Source organism: Pteropus vampyrus, unplaced genomic scaffold, assembly GCF_000151845.1.
Source record: "Pteropus vampyrus isolate Shadow unplaced genomic scaffold, Pvam_2.0 Scaffold122, whole genome shotgun sequence".
Taxonomy (NCBI): domain Eukaryota; kingdom Metazoa; phylum Chordata; class Mammalia; order Chiroptera; family Pteropodidae; genus Pteropus; species Pteropus vampyrus.
The window spans coordinates 1350915-1374416 of record NW_011888903.1 but is presented as its reverse complement, the minus strand read 5'-3'; the positions used below and the strand labels follow the sequence as shown (position 1 = coordinate 1374416).

The 23502-nt window shown below is 40.2% G+C and overlaps 1 protein-coding gene across 2 annotated transcripts in view; it reads left to right on the top strand.

Moving 5' to 3' along the window:
• The window catches only part of RAB31 (RAB31, member RAS oncogene family), a 126776-nt gene that overhangs the window by 29477 nt on the left and 73797 nt on the right, over positions 1 to 23502 (top strand). The window contains exon 1 of one of the 2 annotated variants that reach the window (XM_023534175.1): positions 15117 to 15135. The exons of the other annotated variant lie outside the window; for it this stretch is intronic. Within the exon in view, the coding sequence (XP_023389943.1) occupies positions 15133 to 15135 (3 nt within the window). The 5' untranslated portion in view covers positions 15117 to 15132. Of the gene's footprint in view, positions 1 to 15116; positions 15136 to 23502 lie in introns of those variants that run through there. 2 annotated transcript variants of the gene reach the window in all.

Genomic DNA, 23502 nt, shown 5'->3' with positions numbered 1-23502 from the left:
GATGAGCCAGCTAACAAGACTGCTCACGTTCCTGAGTGTATGTTGGAACTTTGAATTAACTTCCAGCTGGCTATTTCCTGATCATCTAACAGGGAGAATAGCCAGGCAACATCGAACCCCAGGAGCCTCCGATTCTTGTTTACATATGAACTTTCTGGACTGTTTCCCACAACCAACCCAAAGGAGCAGACACTTCTTCCTTATGAACTCTGTGCCTATTCCCAAGGTAGTCCTGCTTCACCTTCTCTCACTCCCTTTGTGTATAACTGATGCAGGATAGGGCAAATGCCCCCGAGAGAGCTCTTGATTGAGTGCAGGAAAGAATTCAAGCGCACGCCTGAGTTAGAGTCAAAAAGAAAATTTTCTAGAGAAGGGATAACACTTCACAGAGAGAGCATGGTCTTCTCTCAGAGGCAGAGGGTGAGAGAGATTCAGAAGGACAGAGACAGAGAGAGACAAATAATGAGAAGGACAGAGACAAAGAGGCAGACCCTGAGTGTTTGGGGAATTCAGTTTATATATCATTCTTAGTTTCTGTGAATTGCAGTTTAAAGACTTTGATTACCCATTTTCCTTTGATGGTATGTGAAAGTTAAAAATATGTAGCGTGAAAGGCCTGCTGGCAATTCTCAAACTTTGATTCATAGGTTCCCCAAGGTTTTAGCCATAGGGAATGAATGATTGTGTTTATTTTGTGTAGGGCACAACTTAAAGACTGTTTCCTTTTCACAGGTGTGGGTAAATGGTATGTTAGCAATCCCAGTAGAAATCTTCCTTTGTTCTGCAGGTTTCCTTGTGATCTGGCTGTAGGGCTGGTCAGCACGTTGCAGTCTCTGAATATAGCTCGATTTAACTTTCAATTCTCTTGCCCCCTTATAGCCAATGCAAATTCTTTCAAAACCACTTACATCTTTCTTCTCCCCTACTTTATTATTAAAAGAAGCCTGTCAGCCCCAGGATGGCAGACATGTTGCCTTTCCTACCTGACTCTATTGCTGGTGGTTTAGACTTCACGTCCCAGGAGCTGACCTTTTACTTTTTTTCTTGCTAGCAATGACCCAATAACCCCTTTCTTTTAAAAAGACTTTCAGCAGTGGAAGTTAAATTTTTTAACACTCCTCACCTTCATTTGCAAAAAGCCAGTTTGTCGTTCATTTGTAAATTCATTTCAAGCTTTAATTAGATCATTCCTTTAATTATATAAATTTTGTGCTTCTCCGACTTCTCCTTTGAACTGTTGTAACACCTTACTGATTTCTTTATTAATAATGAGGTCAGTAAAATCTTTACCTGTTTATTTTTATATCTATATGAGAATCATGATTTTTCCTTTGATAACTATTTTTTAGCTTTTATATTTGAGTTTATTCTTTATTTAATGTTTAAAATAACACCATAGTTGACTGATAATGATTATTTAACAATATTTTATATTCCCTATTAAAAATAAAAAAGGTGCCGTGCTGCTTCCTGGTTAACTAGTGACAAGAATGGATCTTAGTAAGAGGAACCTGGATTTAAAAGGTGGAAGAACTAATTAATCCTAAGGGGTTCAAGACATTAGTTTTTCTCTTAATACTGTAAAAATGAATGTAGACTCAAGCAACCAAAGAGGAAGTTGCAATGGAATTTAGGAAATAATTTGAGATGAATGAAAATAAAAACACAACATACCAAAACTTATGGGATGCTGCAAAAGCAGTGCTGAGATGGAAATATGTAGTGTAAATGCTTACAGTTAAAAAGATTTAATAACTTAACATTAATGATGTAGAGCAGGGGTCCCCAATCCCTGGGCTGCGGACAGGTACTGGTCTGTAACCTGCTAGGAACTGGGTCTCACAGCAGGAGGTGAGAGGCAGGTGAGTGAGCTAAGCTTCATCTGTATTTCCAGCAGTTCCCCAGCGCTAGCATCACAGCCTCAGCTCCACCTCAGATCATCAGGCATTAGCTTCTCATAGGAGCACTGGTCTGGACCACTGATATAGAGAATAGCAGACAATAGAATAAAAAAATGAAACCTGTGGATAAAAAACGGGATTCAGTGAAAGTAACCTCATAGGGTGATCTGATCATAAATTCCTAAATGGACAGGTCATGGTGGATAGTCATGCTCCAGGCATGTAACTTCTTTAGTGAGAGGTTTTTAAGCAAGACTCGTCCATTGTTCTTGTGCATTTAGGTTAACACACCTTAGAGATGTCAGAATACCACTGTAAAGCATAACCACCCTTAAGAAAGCCCATAATTTTGCTAACTATCCTGTAATTTAATTCCCACTGTGCTTTCTCCCACCTTCATGTAATCTTCCTTATGTTTTCTCCTTAATCTCAAATGCATAAAAGAAGTTGTAGAGCTTATTCTCCAGAGCATCTGAGATCTTGCTCCCTGCATATGTCATCGGTTTGGCTCAAATAAACTATTATAAAAATTCTCTACAGGTTTGGACGTTTCTTACATTGACAAACCAAAAGCTGGTGCTTTGAAGATCAACAAACTTGAGAAACTTTAGCTAGATGATGAAGAAAAATGAGAGAAGGTGCAAATAAGTAAAATAAAAAATGAAAGTAGAGACATTACTACTGACCTTACAGAAATGAAATGGATTACGATAGAATGCTATGAGCAATTTTATGCCAAAAAATTAGATAGATTAAATGGACAGATTCCAGAACTACACAAACTACCAAAACTGTCTCAAGAAGAAATAGAAAATCTGAATAGACCTATAACAAGTCAAGAGATTTATCAGTTATCAAAAACTTCCCTAAGAAGAAAAGTTCAAGACCAGATGTTCCTGCCACCCCCCCACCCCCGCCCAGTTTTACTGAGATATAATTGACATATATCACTATATAAATTTAAGGTGTACAGCATAATGGTTTCACTTACAAATGTTGTGAAATAATTACTGCAATAAGTTTAGTTAGCATTCATCATCTCATATAGATAAAATAGAAAGAACAAGCAAAAAAAGAAAAAAAGATTTTTTCCCTTTGATGAGAACTCTTAGGATTTACTTCCTTAACAGCTTTCATATGTACCAGACAGCAGTGTGAACTATTGTCATCATGTTCTACATTAAACCCCCAGTACTTGTCTTATCGCTGGAAGTTTGTACTTTTTGACATCCTTCCTGCAGTTCTCCCTCCTCCTCCGCCCACCTCTCGTAATCACAATCTGATCTCTTTTTCTAAGAGTTTTGCTTTGTTTTTTAGATTCCATATATAAGTGAGATTATATCATATTTATCTTTCTATGTTTGACTTATTTCACTTAGCATAATGCCCTCGAGGTCACCAATGTTGTCGCAGAGGGCAGGATTTCCTCCTTTTTTTATTGTGGTTGAATAATATTCCACTATATATCTCACAACTTCTTTAGTCATTTATAGATTAATGGACACTTAGGTTGTATCCATGTCTTCATAGTGCTCCTATGAAAAGGACTAAATGGCTTTATTGGTAAATTCTACCAAACATTTAAAGAAGAATAACATTAATCTCTCTCAAACTCTTCCAAAATATACAAGAGGAAAGATAATTCCTAATTATGAGGCTAGCATTGCCCTAATACCAAAGTCAGACAAAGATGCAAGAGAAGAAAGCCATAGACTGATTCCTTATGATACTGATGCAAATATCCTAAACAAGATAGTAGCAAACTGAATTCAGCAGCTTATTAAGAAGATTATTATTGAAAAAGAACAAAGTTAGAAGACCCAGACTTCTGATTTAAAACTTGTTAAAAAGTTACAGTAGTCAAAATAGTATGGTAATGGCATAGGTAAAGACATGTAGACCAATGGAATAGAATTGAGTTTTCAGAAAGAAACCCATACATCTGTGGCCAAATGATGTTTGACAAGAAAGAGTGCCAAGATCATTCATGGGAAAATATAGTCTATTCAACAAATGGTGCTGGGACAACTGGATGTCAAAATGTTTAAATTGAACCCTTCATACCAAATACAAAAATTAACACAAAATGGATCAGTGACCTTAATGTAAGAGCTAAATCTATTAAACTTCTAATGGAAAACAGAGGGTTAACTGTTCATCATCTTAGATTTGGCATTGGATTCTCAAATATCACAACAAAAGAATGAGTAACAAAAGAAAAAAATGCATAAGTTGGATTTCATCCAATTAAAAATTTGGCAAAGGAATTGAGTAGACATTTCCCCCAAAGAAGATACACAAATGGCCAAAAGCACATGTAAAGATGCTAGACATCATTAGTCATTAGGGAAATGCAAATTTAAACCACAACAAAATACCCCTTCACACTCATTAGGCTGTTAAAAAAAAAAAAGGAAAAATACTAAGTGTTGATAAGGATGTGGTGAGATAGCCTCATAAATGGCTAGTGGAAATGTAAAATGGTACAGCCCCTATGGAACACAAGTTTGGCCATTCTGCAAAAAGCTAAATGTAGAATTACCATTTAACCCAGCAATACTATATACTATATATACTATACTATATACTATAAACAATCAAAAACAGGTACTCAAATAAGTACTTGTACGCAAATGTTTACAGCAGCACCATTCACAATAGCCAAAAGGTGGAAACAACTCAAATGTCCATCATTGGATGACTTGATATACAAAATGTGTAATATACATACAATGAGATATTATTCAGCCTTAAAAAGGAATGAAATACTGATGTGTACTACAATGTGGATGAACCTTGAAAACTATGCTGAGTGAAAAAAGCCAATCACAAAAGGTCACATATTATATAATTCCATTTATATGAAATATCCAGAATAGGTAAATTCATAGAGACAAAGTAGATTTGTGATTGCCAGGGACTGTGGGAGGGGAAGAATGGGGAGTAATTGCTTAATGAGGATGGAGTTCTTTTGGGGTAAAGAAAATGTTTTGGAACTAAATAGAGGTGGTGGTTGCACAACATCGTGAAGGTACTAATTACCACTGAGCCGTTCGCATTAAAATGGTTAATTTTGTTATGTGAATTTTACTTCAACAAAAACAAATGTGTATAGACAGCTTATATATTTGATATATGAATGTGAGTAATTATTTTCCAGGAGGAAGAGGGTTAGATCAGCAGTTTAGTGTTTTGCTACCCCAAACTCTCAGTCCGTATAACACCTATGGCTGGTGGCATCCACACAGGAATCACACTCTGGGAGTTCCCAGAATTATCTGCAATTTGCAGTGAGTTTCCTGTAATTCCATCTCATTGGCTTTATACGTTATCTCTGACTAATACAAATTACTCGTGGCCTACTTCACAGAGGCAAGAATCTATAATTTAGGTGATAGTCATTTAATATTTTCATCATGTGAAGGTGGGACGAATGTGGGGGGAAATATTATTGTAAAATGTTACATTTATATAGAGAATCTTAAAGAAGAATATGAAAGTTTTACTCTTATCTCTCCAACTAGATCACATTTGTTCATTAAAAAAAATAAATACAAGAAATACCTTGTGTAGGATTACAAAATTCAAATGATACAGAAAGACAGAAAAAAGAGGGAAGGCTTCTCTACTTTGGACAATCACTATGAATAAAGTCAATCAGTTCTTGTGATTTTATTTTTTTTTTAAGGAAATGTTTTAAGGAAATGAGTCATTACAGATTTGCATGAAACTTTTTCAATCAATATATTTTGGAGCTTTTCCCATACGTATTGGCACATATAGATGTACTTTATTCTTTAAGATGGCCACATAATCATCATGATGATTAATAGCATTTATTGGACATTTGCAGTGAGCCAGCACTGTACTAAATGCTGTGGACGTATTATCTCATTTAATCTTCACTGCAATAGTAATAGTAATAGGCCCTACTATTTACTCCTGTTTCACAGATGAGGGAACTGAAACACAGAGGGACCCAGAAAATTTAAATTCCGCGTGTCTGACCCCAAACCCACCCTCCGAACACCTTAACATTCTGTTCCCCTATGCAGTTAGTTTGTGGGAGAACTGGGGGTTACCATTTACATTCTACTCCTTGACTATTTTCTGTTCGCATTTTGTCAGTGGCCCTAAGATGTGTATGCTGTGTGTCACATACTCCAGGCAGTGACCTCTTGGGGGGGTCTCTGTTTTATTGGAGTTCTCTTATGTTGTACTCCTCCAATTAAAAGAGATAGGGAGTAACTAAGAAGAGTAAAAACAATTGAGATTAAGGTTTGCAAAATGGTTCTAAGAATGAGTACCAGATCTTGATCTATTAGCCCAGAAAACAGTGTATCTAAAATTTTTATAGCTTGGCATGCATACAAAAAGAAATCTTTAGAGTCTATTATTCTCCGTAGTGGGGGCAAGACCTGGTTGTTCCTCTGGGGTGCCACACCAGTGGAACACACTGAGACTTTCTAGGCCCCACTTCACCCCTGCCACACAGCAACTGGGTCCCAGATTAAAAGGCTGACCCAAGGAAGGCCCTGACCCTTGGGCTAGTGGGCCCTTTGCTGTTTCTTCCTTTTCTTAACACTAGGTCATTGTATCTCCCCAAACTGAGCTCTAGATTGAAATGTAGCTAGTCGCCTAGCTTACAGACTGTATGACATGAGCAGACAAGAGGATAGGGAGTTGGGATTCTTTGTGAATCTGTGACATCTTATCAGAGGAGGAGATGTTTTAGAGATGTGTGTGAGCAAGAACAGTTGTATACTGGGGTTGTGTGTTTTGGCTTTTGTAGAGAAGGAATTAAGTGTGATGATGTCAGCCAGGCTTATTGCTACTGTTTTGAGGGAGCATAAACAGCTAGCTGGTTTGGGTCTAGAATCAAGATTAAATGTAATAGAAAACTTAAGCTCCAAAATTTTTTCCTTCAGTCAGCAGAATGGCAAGATGCTACTGCCGTCTGTGTGTCCTGGCTGACCCTGTGTTCCTGGCTACCACAGATACAGTTTGCCATTTAGATCCATTTAACAGAAGAGGATCCTGTCTTGTGGTAAAAATGTAGGCTTGGCATGCTAGGACTCTGAGAACTCTTTCTTAAATATCCTAATCCTTTTCTGGGGAGTGGAACAGGCACACAAAACAGCTGACTGTGTAGGCAGGTTTACCAGCATGTTTTCATATGCATCAGACACTTGGGAAAGTATTTTGTGTCAGTTTGGGTAAGACACCAGATTTATGGGTAGGAAACTCATAAATTAGCTTTAAGATTGTGTGAAATTAGCTGCTAAGATTGTGTGGTCAGATCATGGTAAAGCAGAAGTTTGTGCTCTGAGTTCAGAGAAGATCTACAGTCTCTTTCTTGACCCGTGAAGTTGTCCAAACTACTGAGTGAAGAAACATACTTCCTTTGGTTCATCTGACCAAATTATTAGCTGTAAACCTTTTGGCTGGTTGCCTCAATCTAACTGCAGTCTTCCTGCCTGCTTGTGAGAGAATTCGCTGGGGGAGGCCAGGGCAGCATGTTGTTGCTCTCCAGAATCAAAATATCAACAGATAAAAGGGTCCAAACCAGAATGATGACTTTGCTCCTGGAGCAAGTAATTATCTTTCATAGCACATTTATTTTTCCTTCATTTTTTTTTTTTTTAAATAAAGTCAATCACTTGTATTTTTGTAAAGCTAGAATATAGAAATGAACATTCTCTGACAAATTGGAGGATGCATATAGCTTTTTGTAACTCAGATTCTGAGTGCATGCATAGCAATGCATGACCATGGCCCATGATGCAGATGAAATATGCTCAAGTGTAAAATGTGGCTGAGTGAGTGCTCCTGATGCTGTGGCCAGAGGCAAATGGACTGACTACTTGTTGTAGAAACCAGCTTGAGCTAGTGCCTGTAAAATAATAGTGTGTGTAATGGCAAAGTGAAGAGGCCCAGTGGAGAGGAGTATGGCAAAGTATAATATGCCCAGGGCTCATCTATAAGATCCTTAGGGATGCTTCCTCCTGGGGGGTCAAGCTGCAGTGGACATCAGAAAGTTCCAACATGGCCCAAGGCCCAATTAAAAAAAAAAATCAGTGTCCCATGGAGCCCTAAAGCGGGAATGCAGCTGGGCCTCAGGAAGACGAGAGTGTACTACGTTTAGCGGCAGTCCTGGGAGTACTGTCTTCGGGCTGCTCGACTTCATTCTCTCGGCACAGCTGCTTCCTGCCCGCCTCCCTCCCGGGCTGGGGGTTACAAGATGGCTGCCTCCCACATTGCTTCACATGTCACAGTTCTAGTTTCAGGGAGCTTCGTTTCTGCGTGTTTCTCAGCCTCTGTGTGAAAGGACACAGTGAGAGTCCTTTCTCTCAGTTCTTGGTTGTGGTTATTATGTCTATCTGTGACACTGGTGAGGCTTTTTGAAGAACGGAGAAGTAAAATCTGTAGATAGGGAGGACAGTTGCAGCCTCTACTAGCTTTAGCATCCAGTGATTTCTGTACTTTGGTGGCACAATGTTGAGAAGATCCCAACTGACATATCATTCTTTTAAAATTTCTATTTCTGTGTATATTTTATATGCTGTATAATATCAGTACAGTAGTATATGCATACAACTTGTAAATAAATACGCACATATTAGAGAATGCGTGCAAACATTTTTTTGCGGTCAGGGATGTGCAATCAAAGCAGTTTGGAGACCATTACATTATGGAATGTTTATACTACATATAAGATGTTTGTCCACAATATCGCTAGGACTATTTAGTGATTCATACAAGGGACGGTTTCTATCGTGAGAAGCATAAACTATACATTTTCTTTCCTGACCCTAAAATAAACTTCTTAAAGAAATTTATATCCACAGATCTCGAAGTCTCCATAAGTGGAATTTAATGGTGTCAGTGTAAGAAGTTCAAACACATACTTATATCCTTAAATAATTTTGAGGAGGAAGGTGACCAATGCTGTGAGATTTTTATCAAGTTGTCTATACTTATTTGCATATAATTATTTTTAATATCAAAGTTAACAAAAGTTACTCGTTTACAAATTACAAATTGCCTGTATTTTTCATTTTGAGATTTTTTAGTTTTGGACTTTTTCCTTCCTAGCATTTCAAGGCCCCTCCTGGTCCCTCATGCTGAAATTCTAGAAGGTTTTTTTGACTTTTTAGGAATCAAGATGTAGAGTGAAGACACTTCAGTGATGGGGAAAGAAAGGACTAGGAGATGGCGGTCTGGCACGGCCCTACCCCATTTCTGTGAGCAGTGTGACTGTGAGTTGCATTGGGTCTCAAGTTTTCCATGTATAAAGTGGGAATAACAGTGCCTCAGAGTCACTGTGAAGAGCAAGTACAATATTGAATGAGTGTGTGCTCTGTAAGCTGTGAAGCCTTTGGAATGTAGGTTAAGGTAAAGAAAGGCCATTGTTTTAGTTTCTCATAAACTTTTGATGAAGGGCATGTTCTAGCACATCATGCATAAGGGAAATTGTGAGGTGCCAAGGATTATCCCTAGGCTTGAGCAATTACACTCCAGGTAGAAGGGAGAGCGTCCCTGGGTGTGGTGCACGGCTGCTGGCTTCTGTCATGAATTTAAGACAAAAGTCCACTTTTCGGGTCTGCTAAGGCCTCGAGGTCTGGCTCCTTATCTTGTTCCTCTGTGTATATCTTATGCACTTATAGGTTAAGAGATACTCTGTTGAATCTCCAGTGCCTAACACAGTACCTGGGATGGCGTAGGCATGCAGGATATGTTTAGTGAGTGGAAGATAAATGCATCATCATAACTATTTGTACCTCTGGGACTTGTCACAGGATTGGGAGCCCAGATGGTATTTGGGCAAGAGGCAGTAGGGTATAGAATGAAGAGCAAGAACTTGGGCTTTTAAAGCCTGTACCAGATTCTGTTGCTGAACCTCCTTGAGCCTGTTTTCCCAACTGTGAAAGGTAATAATTATACATCTCTCGTAGAATTGGGATGAAGATTAAATGAGATCATGCAAGTTAACACAGAATCTAGCTTAACAAAATGTTAACTGTCACCATCACCATCATTAGGAATTACATGATTAGCGTTATTAGTAGCTCATTGATTATCATGATTTGGAAGGTAGGAAGCTCCATTTTTCCTTCAAGCCTTTAACTGCCTTCTCTTTAATTTTCCCTTAGTCACCATTTTTGTTGCAATTTCCACTGAACTGTCCACATGCACTTATTTTTTTTTAGGCCAGGTTCACTTCGGTGCCCTTGAGCTTAACCTCTGTCAGCAGGAACTTCTTACTGGCTGGCAAGGTTTCAGGTTGGTTTTCCATGCTGGAGGAGTAGCAGGTATTTTTTTAGACCAGGTTTGTACTTTAGTATTAATGACATGAGGTTGGCCTTACAATTTAATATTCAATGTAGCAGTGAAGAGCAGATCTGCAGTCACTTGCTTTCCTCTTTGACCTTCAACTGGTCTTTTGCTGGGGAGCAGTTTAGGACACTGTTTAGGAATTAGAAAGCGTATTTCCATGGCTTTACTGCTTACGTGAAGAGTACACTGATTCAGGGAAAATTGTCCACAACTGAGTCTGTCTTCATTTGCATCCCTAGCAGGCACAGCCTCTTTGTCTGCTTTAAATGATGAAAGAACAAGGGTACCTCATCTTTGACCCTGGAGGGTGGGCGATGGGGGTGAGTGAGGGCTTCTGCTGACCTCTGCTCAGAGGCTGGAATGTGGGGTGGAGTCTTCAGGTTGCTGCGTTGTAGGAAGCTTTGTTTCCTGGTCAAATTTTTTAAATTAAGTGTAGTATTTTAGCATTTATTTCTGGAGAGCAAAGATTGAAAGAGAGGGTTGTAGTAATTTTCCTTGAGTTGGAGATTCATTGATGACTTATTTGTATTTGTAAAGTCTCTTCAATACTTGGAGAACTGCTGGAAGACCATAGGAACTCTAAACCATGGGAAAGTCAGGCCAGCACGATAGTTATGGGGTGGTTTTTCTCACACTCTCTGGCCCAACCCCCCTTCCTCTGACAGACTCCCTCCCTTTCTTGCAAATCCCTTTCTTGACACTAGTGTGATATCAAGCATTGGCCTCGATATAGTTGACCTTCATAAGTATAAGACAATTCCTAATATAGCATGGGTCAAAAACTATTATTATTTAACTGGAACAGTGATGGAGTTAGAAAGGTAGATAAGTTGTGAGCAGGCTGTAATATTCCTGGCTTATAAGTAACATGAAGCTGTACTGACTGCTTGCTCTTCTCTGTATGGTCCACAAGTGTGTGTGTGTGTGTGTGTGTGTGTGTGTGTGTGTGTGTGTGTGTATCTTATTTGATTAAATCACATAGTTATAACCTAGTGTTTTAATTAAGGGATCACAGCAGTTAATTAACTACATTACACAGGATCTCAGCTTGGCCGTCTACAAAGCCATTCATGCATATTAGTGAGTGATCTGAGGATACTAACTTTTCAAGTTTGTTATAGTTAGGATGTATGAACTGTTCCTTTTGTCTGCCCTACGAAATTGGGCATAGAGTGTAAGCTGAGCTCTTGTTATAGTCTTAGCATCGACATGATAGACTCTGGCCACCATCATCTATGAGAATGCTTGGTACATAGTCGATGCTCAATAAACATGCAGCTGAAAGAGTAGCTTCCTAATTGGGCTCCGTTTCCTGTTTTGATATTCCTCTAGTTCTCTTAAAGTTCCATAACTGGGTGGATTTCATTCGTTGCCACTGCCCTCAGGACAAAGTCCAGACTCCCTAAGGAGTGACTAACCACGCCCTTGGCCTTGTCAGTGGGTGTTCTAGGGCCTCTTCTGATTGATTAATGCACTCTTGCTCATAGTTAAACCGTCCTGACATCGTCTTGCCAGAATTACCTCTCTACCCATGGCACATTCATTTTCATGCTCCAGCTATTTTGTTTCCAGGTTCCTTCTCCCCGGTGGGTGTATCAGCATCATTTAGGGTTTAGTCAGGGAAGCAGAACTACTGTGTGATGGAAAAGGGATTTATTACAGTTGTCCCACTTGAATCCAGTGTGGGTGGCTGGGGAAAGGAAAGCCTAGAAGGAACTTGAAGAACAGAGGACACACCTCTACCCAGAGAAGCAGCGACATGGCGATCCAGTTGGGGGTTCATGGAAACTCTGGGAAGCCAATACAGCCAGAAGTGAGTGGCCTGCAGCGGGGCTGGGGCTGATGTATGTGGGCTGCCACTGCTTCTGCATAGCTGTTGCCTCTCACCGACATCTGGACGTAGGCCTGGAGCCACTGTCGGGAGAAGAGATGGACATGTGAGTGGGCTTTGCCGGAAGCCTCGTTCTACCTGTGTACTGAAGACCCTTAGAGTAATAGCATTCTTTTTTTCTTTTTTTAATTAGTGAATGAACTTTTTTAATTTATATTTTTTAATTAGAGTCGACATTCAATGTTATTTTGTATTAGTTTCAGTTGTACAACATAGTGGTTAGACAGAGTAATGGCTGTTCTTGACTTCTACAGATTCCTCTTTTGGCCAATTCTAACCTAGAACCCTATGGAGAAAGGGCTCCTGAGAAATGTTGTCCCTGCTTTGGCCTGGTTGACAATAGGATAATCCAGGACAGTGCTTAGCAGGCCAGTCTAGTGGTATCTTTGCAGGGTGTATGAGTGTGTCTGTGTGTGTACCTGCGTGCATGTATGTGAGTGTGCATGTGTGTGCATGTATATATGTGTGTGTGAATGTGTGTATGTGTGACACCTGTGTACATGCATACACGTGCTTCAGATCCCCTGCAGGGACATGTGCAGTAACATGTGCAGGAATGGCAGAAGTGGCGAGATAGAGTCTCTTGGTTAGAGAGCCTCTTTAAGGTCAATCCCTTAGAGCAGGATCAGCAGGGCAGGGCAAGGCAGAGGCAGAGGCAGAAGGGGCATCTGCCAGCTCCTGGCCTGTTCATCCACATGTTCATTGGGAGGCATCTTTGCCTTTTTTCACCTTTTTCTCCCCCGGCCTCTGCTTATCGCATTGCTGGAAATCTCTTCCCTACTATTTTCTTCTTCCAGTCTCTAACCCTGCTCCCCTCCTTACCTGGCTAATTTGTCCTTTTGGTTTCAGATTTAATGCCCCTGCCTCCATGAAGCCTTCCTTGATCTCTCAAATGTGGATCAGATGTCCTTTTGTTTTCCCATCATAGCAGTCATCATGGCATACAATAATTCCAATTAACTTGTCCGTTCTTCACTGGACTAAGAGTTCTGTGGGGGTAGGGACGTATGAGTTTGCCGGGACTTACCAGTAATAGCTATTTTCTTCCCTTCTTGATGTCATACAAGTGATAAGTGGTCTGGCCTTCCTGAGTCCAGGTTCTAAGCTGTGCATGTGTGCATGCATGCACATGTGTGTATGTTGATGGTTCATTCATCCCCTGCCTGCCTCCCTGTGAGGATGACTGGATGAACACTGCTGCTGGGACCTCTGCTCTGAAAGTGCAGCACGAAGGACGGGACCTCAAGACAGAGTAACTTATAATGTCTTCAGATTCGCCAGATCACCCTAGTGGATGGAAATAGGAAGAAGGACAGTAGAAGATTAAGCAGAATTGGCAGTCTTAGAGATGAAGCAGTGTGTGGATTTGAGATGGATAAACAGTAGTAGCTTTGTCTTTTCCAGGAGGTGGACCCAATGTTCACAGACATTCAGAGATTGGGAAGGAAGCATGAAATATGGATGCTCAGCTTCTTAAAATAGAAGGTACTTAGAGGGTGTTTGTGTTTTCAGTGGATCTTAAAAATATTTAGGTCATAGGTGACACTGAGAATCTGATGAGGGACTATCTCACCAGAAAAACTTGCCTACCCACAAGCTTTACATATAATTAGGGGGGGGGATATTGGGTGCCTGATGTCTGTGATCTATTTCTGACCTTCATTCTAGAGATGGGGCTAAAAAGCAGTGTGCTTGCGTGAGGGCGAGTGGCTGGTGGAGACAAGGAGAGGTTGGAGGGAGATGTCTCCTCGTCCTAATTCCAGAGCTCTTTCAGTCCATAGTTGTGCCTGTCACTTGAATGGAAAGGACTTTTGCCTGTTGTTGATGCAAGAACATTCAAACCTATAGAAAATTTTTTTTAAGAGTTTATTAGAGTTTATTTGAGCCAAACTGAGGACATGCCCAGAAGCAAGATCTCAATGGATTTAGAAAATGCTTTAAAAAAAAAAAGGAAGAAAAAGAAAAAATGCTCCAGAGAATGGCAGTTTTGCAGTTCATTATATATACTTGGTATCAAAGGAGAAAATGTAAGGAAGTTACATGAAATCCATTGGTGGTAGATTCAAGAGGTGGGAGAAAACAAACGGGGAGGTCTCTGGGAGTGGATAAAAAGTAAAATGGAGAGATACATATTTCTTTTACATAGGTAGTGCAGAATAATTAACATTTAACATTTATAGTTAATAGAGATGGCATATGGGCAACAAGATAACAATGAGGAGTTTTCATGTCTGAGGGATCTGGAAAAAAGGATTACTCTGGCATTTCAAAGGTATTTATGTAACATGCAGAACAATGGACAGGGCTCACTTAAGGCAAAGATTAACCTTTTACTAAGGAAGCTGTAGCCTGGAGCGGGACTACCCACTAGGACCTGTCCAGTTAGGAATTTATGATGAGAACATCCTGTGTAGTTACTTTTGGTCACTGAGCTTGTCTGGCTTGTCGGGTAGCCCCCTGACCTTGTCAGACTTGCTACACAGTCCTCTTTTTGTTCACACTGTTTATGGTAGTATAGAAATAACAGCAATGCCATCGGATATGGCAGTATAGAAATAACAGCAAACACCCTGAATGATCTTTGGGTGCTGTAGCTCTGATATGTTGATGCATCAGTTTTCAGAATTGTGTTTGCTTAGAATCCCCCTGACTGGAGGGGGAAAGCACAGTGAGAAGGGGCGCATCAGTCCAAGGTGGTCTTGATAAACACATTCGTAGCAGGTGTGAGGGCAGGCTGTTTGCTTTGTCTTTTGTCTAAGACTTCACTATTACACATTTTCTTCACTGAGATTTAGGGTCAATTTAATGAGTTATTCTTTAGAACAGTCTTCTGAGGTGGGTTAATAGGATTATCGAAAGCCAAGAGATGAGAAAAGGCTCTGGGATGTGTCCTCCATGCTTCTTTTTTCCCTCCATCTTCCAGGTCCAGCCACCAACCATCCCGGCTGCGGCCCAGCCCCTGGATGGGAGAACATTGCCACATTTTTCCTGAAATGTTGTGTCATGGTTTGTAAGGCCCATGCTTGGTGTGTGGAGGGAAGAGGTGGGATAGGAGGAATCAAAACAGCCCACCCACTGGGATTGGATGCCCTGTTGACTCACGATGTGAGGAAATGATACTAGATGAAGGAGAATGTTTCTAATTAGATGAAAAGGCACTTAATGAAATGGTGAAATACTTCACAGGTAGCTGTGCGAATGGTTACTCAAAGAAACTCTGAAACGTCTATGACGAGATCGTAACAGCAGATTCTGAAATCTCCATTTCTCCATTTTCTGATCTTGGGTGCTGTAATATTTTCCCTAGAGGTTTACCCTAAGACTGAATTATTGTAGCTCTTTATCCATGACAGCTTCACTTGCTGACTTTAGGTTTATCTTCACTGCTTAAATCCTCCAAATAGGTTTTTCAGTTAAAGCAATGTAGTACCTTTTTTTTCTCATGACCCCAAGTGTGGACTTCTGTAGGAATATTCAGAACCGCTGTTCTCAGGCAGAGCCTCGTAAGTCCTATACAACTTTGCCCTCACTGAGGGCCAACCTCTCACACTACTGACCTGCCCTCATGCTTAATTTTCTACTCTGCAAAATGGGGATAACCCTGCATCATTAGGGGAGCTGCAGAGATTAAGTAAAATTGGTTCAGAGTCAGTGCTTAATAAATATTATCTGCTACATCTGTAATACTTTATCCATTGCTATGTAACAAGTTGCCCCCAGATTTAATGGCTTAAATCATTGTCTTATACCTGAAAGTAATATAATATTAAATGCCAATTATGCCTGAATTTTAAAAAATAACGTTTAAAATAACAAGCACTTATTATCTCGTAATTTTGTAGATCAAAAATCTGGGCACAGCCTCATGGGTCCTCTGGCTTAGAGTCTCTCACAAGGCTGCAATCAGGTGTCAGCTGTTGCTGCAGTGACCTTTCGATGGAACCAGAGCAGGGTCTGCTTCCAAGCTCCTTGGTTGCTGGCAGGATGCAGTTGCTGGGAGCCTGTTGTAGGTGTGCACTGAGGCCTTGCTGGCTATTGGCTGGAACTTCTCTCAGTTCCTTGCCTTGTGGTCCCCCATGCATGGTGGCTTGCTTCATTAGAGCAAGCAAGTGAGAGGGGCTAAGCGAGAGTGTGAAAAACAGAGGAAGTCACAGCATTTTATAACTTAACCTTGGGAGGGACATTTTTCACTTTTTCCATATTCTGTTTTTCAGGAGCAAGTTGTTACGTCCAGGCCACACACAGGGTATCATTGGGAACTGCAATTATAATAATTATTTATCCTTATTTGTTAGATCTGCAACTCAGGAACAGTGAATATTGAGGGTTTTGTAAAAACAATTACAGAATATAACAACAAAATCCAACATTTGGTGCTTGGTGCCTCTGCGGGCCCGGTATTTCATGAATTTGTGGATTGTCCCTTTAGGATGAGGGGAGCCTATAACATTTGTCTAGTGATCTATCTTACCCAACCAAGAACCCACACACGTGTTCCTTGTGAGGAAAGAAAGGCGGCAAAAGTAGAGTTGGTTCTCTTGGCAGGAAGTGTGATTTAAATTAAAAAAAACTTAAATTTTTTTTTTTAAAAAGTTAAGGTCACACCTTCTAGGACTCATTAGATAAACTGAAATTTCTGCCTAGCTGCGCAGAGTTTACATAGCGGGACAAATTGCTCTCTGAAATGCAGAGAAGCAATAGGGGCTGTTATAAGACTAACGGAAGTGAAAGAGTCATGGAACTTCCTCTTCTTCTCCATTTAAGAACTGTCTCCCTTCTTCTTTTTCTTTTTCAAATTATCTGAGAAATAAGGCAGGAGGAGAGATGGTGACCACGAGGATTTCTTCAAGAGCTGGGGTGAGGAGAAGGATAGAGCCTCTGGCACTCATCTTTTCTCACTCCCAATATGTCAGTGACATTGGCTCCTAGGACATTCCTTTGCCATCTGCAGGATCAAGAAGCCACCCCACCATTGGGGCCAGAGCACTCCATGACTGAAGTACTGCTGAACTTCAGGATCTGCCAGATCTGCCAAATCTGGAATAACTAGAGGCAGATAATTTTACCAATAGTAAAAAAGGACAGGATTTTTTGATATTATAAGTGTTTTCTTACTAGCATCAGTTTCTTTGGAGTGGATGATGTCTCTTTTTTTTTAACACTCATCTAAGAGTCAGAGAAGATCTGGGGTGGAGTCTTAGATCTTTGACACCCATGTCCTTGGACAAATTGCTCTGATTTTCTTCTGTAAAATGATGCTGCTAAGACTTAATCAGATGTGACCAAAGATATGAGGAGACAAGGTATTATGAGTGAAAACCTTTATAGACAATAGAAGTAGACCCACAGAGGATCTAGATAATGGAATTATCAGACATGGACTTCAAAATATGTATAATATGTTTAAGGAAGTAAAAGTCATGATGTCAGAATTTGGCAAGCAGTAGAAAACTATACAATGAAAATTTTACAATAGAAGAAATACAATAATTGATATTAGGAAATTAATAAATGGGATTATTATCATGTTATATACATCTGTAAAAAGAACTAAAAAGCTCAGAAGAAATTCTCCAAACTGAAACTCAGACAAAAAATAGAAAATGAAAAAAGAATATAAGAGATATATAGGATAAGGTGAAAAAGGTTTATACAGGCGTCATTGGAGTCCCAGAAAAATAGAAGAGATATAATGGAGCAGAAGCAATCCTTGAAGAATAATAGCTGATACTTTGCCATATACAGTGCCTAGCTGTGCACCTGCAACTTTTTATGTGCTCAGTAAATATCAACTTTTGTCATTGTTCATATTACTATTTTTCCCACTCCTGCTCTTATGAAAGATTTGTACTATTGGCAATATTACTGAAGTTCAAATCCACAAGACCGTTTGTTCCCCAAAGATCTCCTTACTTTCCTGGGGTGTTCTACTTGTACTAAAGGCTTGAGAGTCATTGGCTGAGATCCCTAGTTTGAAATTAGAGTAAGTTTCCTATGGAAACAGTGTCATAAATGGATATTGGGTTCTTCCTTGTAGAATGTAGTTCAGTGCAAGTTTGGGAAATAATCATTATTTATTGTAGCATTATTTCAATGGAAAAATGCATATCTGAATTTCAAATGATTAGCCAATAAATGCACTTTTGGGACATAGTCATCAGCCATCCAGTTGATGTATTGGTGATTACCTGTACAATGATCTCTTATCACCATCACCTTAACCTCTTGTCTGATTCCTTCGTAAAGTTTAAGTCAAATGTGTAAGTGTCCTGAATGCAGTATCAGGACTTTATTTTCTTATCTCTTGTCCTTGCATGTTGCTGACTGCACAAGCACTGAATAAATGAATGAGTGCATGGAGGGATGCATGCTTTATGGAGAGAGAGAATTTGGCCAGTGAACAAAGTGCTGGATATGGTTGAAAGGGAAGTCTGAATTTTGATAATACTTTTACTAGTTATAGGACTGCAGAGGATTCATGTAAACTTTTATACCACAGTTTCCTTATATGGGAAATGTGGACAATGCCATCTGTCTTCCTCTTTACAAAGGATGTGGTGAGGACTGAGTGAGATAAGTAAGTGAATATGTGTGTCTCTCTTTCCTTTTGAACCATCTAATCATCTTTCTTGTGGCTTTCATGCTCCTAGTTTCTGCTTATTTCTTTGTATTCTCTGGTTGGATTTCCCCCGTGTCTCCATGGGCTCAAACTCTGCAGCGCTTTGGCTTCCCTCACCTTTGGGGTCAGAAGATCATTTTTGCACCTCAAACATGGCACGTTATTCTCTGTATGTGGACTTTAGATTTTTTTGATATAAATTTAGAAGACTGTGGAATTTCCAAGCTATGTTCACTAATGTCCATGGGGCAATAATCTAAATGCTTACATTCATTATAGCATCTCTATGCTTATAATTAGGTCTGTAAGCTGTTTTCCCCTCATGAGGTAGATAGAAAAAACAAAGTCTAGTGACTCTCAGACTTTGGGCAGAAACCACCTTTTCCAGCTTGAATTCAATTCCATTTTGTCATAATGTAGTTAGTTCCCCTTTGTAAATGGATTTACCGCATTCGTTATTATATGTACCCTTAACATGTTTCAAAATAACCATGACAAGGAATTGTAGAGTTGTTTCTGGGAATGCTCAGGAGCTTTTTATTTATACCATGCTTTCTGCAAATAATTTTGTGATATGGTTTCCTAAATATGGTAAGATGCCTAGAGTTGGATTTTCTTGCGTTTTTACCTCACCTTTTTTTTAGAACATAGTGTGAAGGCTGAGATTTACTTTGCTTGGATAGAGGTCTCACCATTACCAGAGAAAATCTGATGGAATATGTGGTAATAAAACAAGCATATTACGTACTCGAGTTTAACGATGTTTCTTGCTTTTATGGCACTTTTTTTGGGGGGCGGGGGTAATGGTTTTTGTGACTTATAAATCTTGACCCCTTTTCTTTTCAGTGCTAAAGAGTCTGGTAAAAAGTGCTAGGGATGTATAGGAATTATTTTATACAAGCAAGACACTATTTAGGGTTCATGGGCCAAGAGGCCCATTACATCTATAATTCCAATACACCCTTGAATGGTATCTAGGAGCAAAGTACTTCAGTCCTCCTGTGGGAAGAGAGAATCACGGTGATGCATCGGAGGTCTCCGAGGAGTGCAGTGGAAGCTCTGGGAGTGATATGCAGTGTCTGACCTCACGTCCTCAGGTTCCTCAGAAACAGTGGCCTTTGACTTTGTGCATGTGATCAGGGTTTTCCATAGTTGCTTTGTTATAATTTCACTGCAGAGGAGTGGAAGGGGGTGTGTGTCCGCTCCCCCTTGTCCAAAGCTTTAAAAAAGGCATGGTGGGTTCATGTGGAATTTGTGCTGCATTTCTGTGCGGTTTCTTTGTCACCTCTAAGTGCTGACTGCAGAGCTTTGCAGAGTGGATTCTGAGTCTGCGAGAGGGTACTCCTTTGTGTTGACTCCTGTTCTGTTTTATGTTCTGGGTGGAACCAGGTTTCGGGCTATGGAAAGGAGGGCGAGTGGCGCCACCGAGAAGTGCTGGGTGGCTGGGACCCAGACCTCTGACATGCGGTTAGGGGAAGAAGCCCTGGGCGCGGTGCCCTCCCAATACAGGAACCGGCAGCTCTTTCCCTCATGATATCCCTCTTTAGCAGCAGCACGCACTTCCTCCATTCTCTCCCATCTTCCCCGAAGTGGAACACATAACCAGGTGTGCATGGCTCTGCCCTGAATGGCATCTGCTTGTGGTTAGTCTCCATACAAGGCTATTGTGTGCAAGGCTGGGGGTGGTAGGTGGTAGGGGTGGGGTGCCGGTGGCCATGTGTGGTGCCCTTGACCAGACCTTTACTCCACTGGGTCAAACTCTGCGGTGCTTTGGCTTCCCTCACCTTTGGGGTCAGAAGATCAAACCATTCACCATTCCATGGTTCTGCGTGTTTCTCTCCTTGTTTTGTTTTCCTGCACCCACAAGATCTGGCTGGCCTCTATAGTTCTCTTAAATTTCTAATTTAACTCCTATATTATATATTAATGTGTAAGACACTTAAGACTTTTTAGTACTATGTAAGGCTTAAAGTCTATACAAATAAATGGATGACTAAATGAAAAATAAACAAATAAATGCAAAAATCCTTGCCACATGGATTCTCTCTGACCCCTAGACCAGAGACAGATGCTGGAATTATCATTTCCATAATATATGTTATGGGCAAATCTTATTCTGCCTCTTTGACATTTTGATAGACATGAAATGAAAGCTTAAAAGATTACTTGCTATGGCATAACTTATTGAATATATAGTTATTTTTAGGCCATTTCTAATGTTTATAAATACTTCAGTAAACTTTTGTGCTCCCTTTTTTTCCTTCTTTTATCTACATTCTTAGGAATGAAATTCCTGAGTCTGTGCATCTTTTTATGTTTTATAATTTTCTTTCCATAAGAAGCATGTAAGATTTATGTATCACAATACTTGGAAGTCTACAATTAAACCAGGTTACTTCAAATTTCAAAAAAAAAGGAGCATGTTGATTTATAATGTTATCAACAATGTATAGTTCTTACTAGTTTCTCCTAAAACCTTACCACCTGTAAAGGTGTCTAACACATCTACAATGCAGCATTTAGTGAGGTTGGAGTGTGTTGACTGTTAGGAAGAGTCAGTGACAGGGAGACGACAGCCATTTGTTCTGAGAACCCACCGTGATCGAGTTGTAGTGATTCCCTGCAGAAAAGATTTTGAGGTCCTTTTTGGATTCAATAAAATAACGTGTCCTGGATTGATTAGTGAAGTCTTCCAGTAGAGCAGCATTAAATAGCAGTGATATATCTGCCCAGGATTTACTGTTTTTTATCTTGAAAGGTAGGAACCCCTACCTGAAGCTTGTCGTAATAGTCCAGGAGTGACTCGAGTGCTTTGAGTTTTATGTGGCAGCAGCTGAAAGTTTGTGGTTTGTGATTTTATAATTACATATTTGCATATGATTAATAACTATGACAGTTCAAACAGCAGAGATTGTTATGTCAGAGTAAGTGGTCATTCTCAGAGAATTGTATTATTAGCCCAATATAATATCGTATATGGGAGGACTCGCATGAGGGATCCAGTTCCCAATAAGTAGATGGGACCAATTGGTAGGCCTCAGCATGCATCTGACATCAACCTTACAAAGGAGAATACAGTGAAACACTGGTTATCCCCCAGGGAGGATTTTACTAACCTTTATTCCTGGAATAAAGGTTTGTGGAATCGGGATTGGTTTTATTCAAATATTTCCTCAATGGTTGGTAGTATGTCCCCCTCATTACGGGCAAAATCAATCAGTCAATCAACCAGTCAATCAATCCATCCATCCCAGCAGCTGTATCTTAAGAACACATGATGTTATTATGGAAGGTGAAACTGGAAAGCAGTAATAAAAATATTCGTGAGTTCTAGAAAATAGACTTTTTTCTCTTGAAATTTACAGTTGGCAAGGAAGTTGATTTTACTTGGTAAGAGCCTTTAAGAGGCCTTTACTGGGACTCAGAAAACTTGATTCTGAGTCTACCAGGCAGCTGTGTGACCTCGAGGAAGTCATGCAGCTTCCTCTTTTGCAAAACTAGGAGATTAGACAAGATGAGCTATTCTTGTGAAATGGAAAAATATATGCATAGATGAGTTTCCTTCCATCGGTGTAAGTCCACTAAAAATAAAGTGACCTTTACAGAATGATGGGCAGCCATGATCCTCCTCTTTCATCCTTTCTCTTTCCTCAGACTCCTTTATTCACCCAGTAGGTTTTTTTCTCTTTTCCTGCTTTAAACCTTTATGTTTTCCTGTGTGATAGTCATGACTCACTAGCGTTTTCCTCTTGTGTATGTGCGTCACCGTCTGAATGAGATTCCTGCAGAAGAAGGAAATCGCAAAGCTGAGTGATGCATGAAAATCGCCTAGTGTCCGGCTTCAGGCTCTTCTCAGCAGTCCTTGAGCAGAGTCTTCTCCTGGTGGCCAGCTGGAGAACGGCAGTCTTCCTGGTAGATGGAGGCCCTGGAGGTCATTTTTCGAGCCACCACCAAGCCACTGGCCAGAGATTATTTGAGGCAGTTCTTTGCATATTGAGTATTTTCTTTTCTGAGACAAACTAAAAATTTGCCTATCTTCTTGTCTTTTTTTTTTTTTTTTTACCCTCATTCAAATGTGTAAGTGAATGCAAGGAAAATGTTGAGAGTTAAATTGTAAAAAGAAAAGAAACAGTGAGTGTATGCAGAATAATTAATTGTTAAATCTAAATTTGAGCAGGTTTGCTGCTTTAACTGTTCCGAAAAGCTGGTGTTTTAGCTTGAATTATCTGTAGATGAGTAGAGATGAATGAGAGGGCTTTTGAATTTTTCATCTTCAGGGTCATTTTAGGGTTGCCTTTGCAGATCTGTTGTGCTGTTTTGGGGATTTGGAGCCAGTTGTTTTGAGCAGAGCCCTTGGATAGAGTGAATGGATAGACTCCTTGAGCAGAGTCCTGGTTGTGAGGATGCTAAGTCTAGCCAAAGCCCTGTTCACCAAGGGCCACTTACAGAGAGTAAGTGCTTATAGGGACAAGGGGCTCTTGGGCCTGAGATGAACTAGAGGCATTTCAGAGGGGCAGTTTTCTTAGCTTGGAAGTAGAGTGAGCCCGGGTGTAATCTGAAAGGACACCAAGAAAGGCCAAAAAGGAACAAAGCTTGGAAGGTAAGGATTTGTGTCCTGAGCTCTGGGCTGTGGGCTAGCCACAGGCAGAGCTGCCTTGCCCACCTCTATATGCTGGTATTTACCTCTGTCAGGTACCTTTTATGGCTGTGGAACTCTGGGAGGCAAAGGAGGGGCCATGTTATCTCCCATTGGC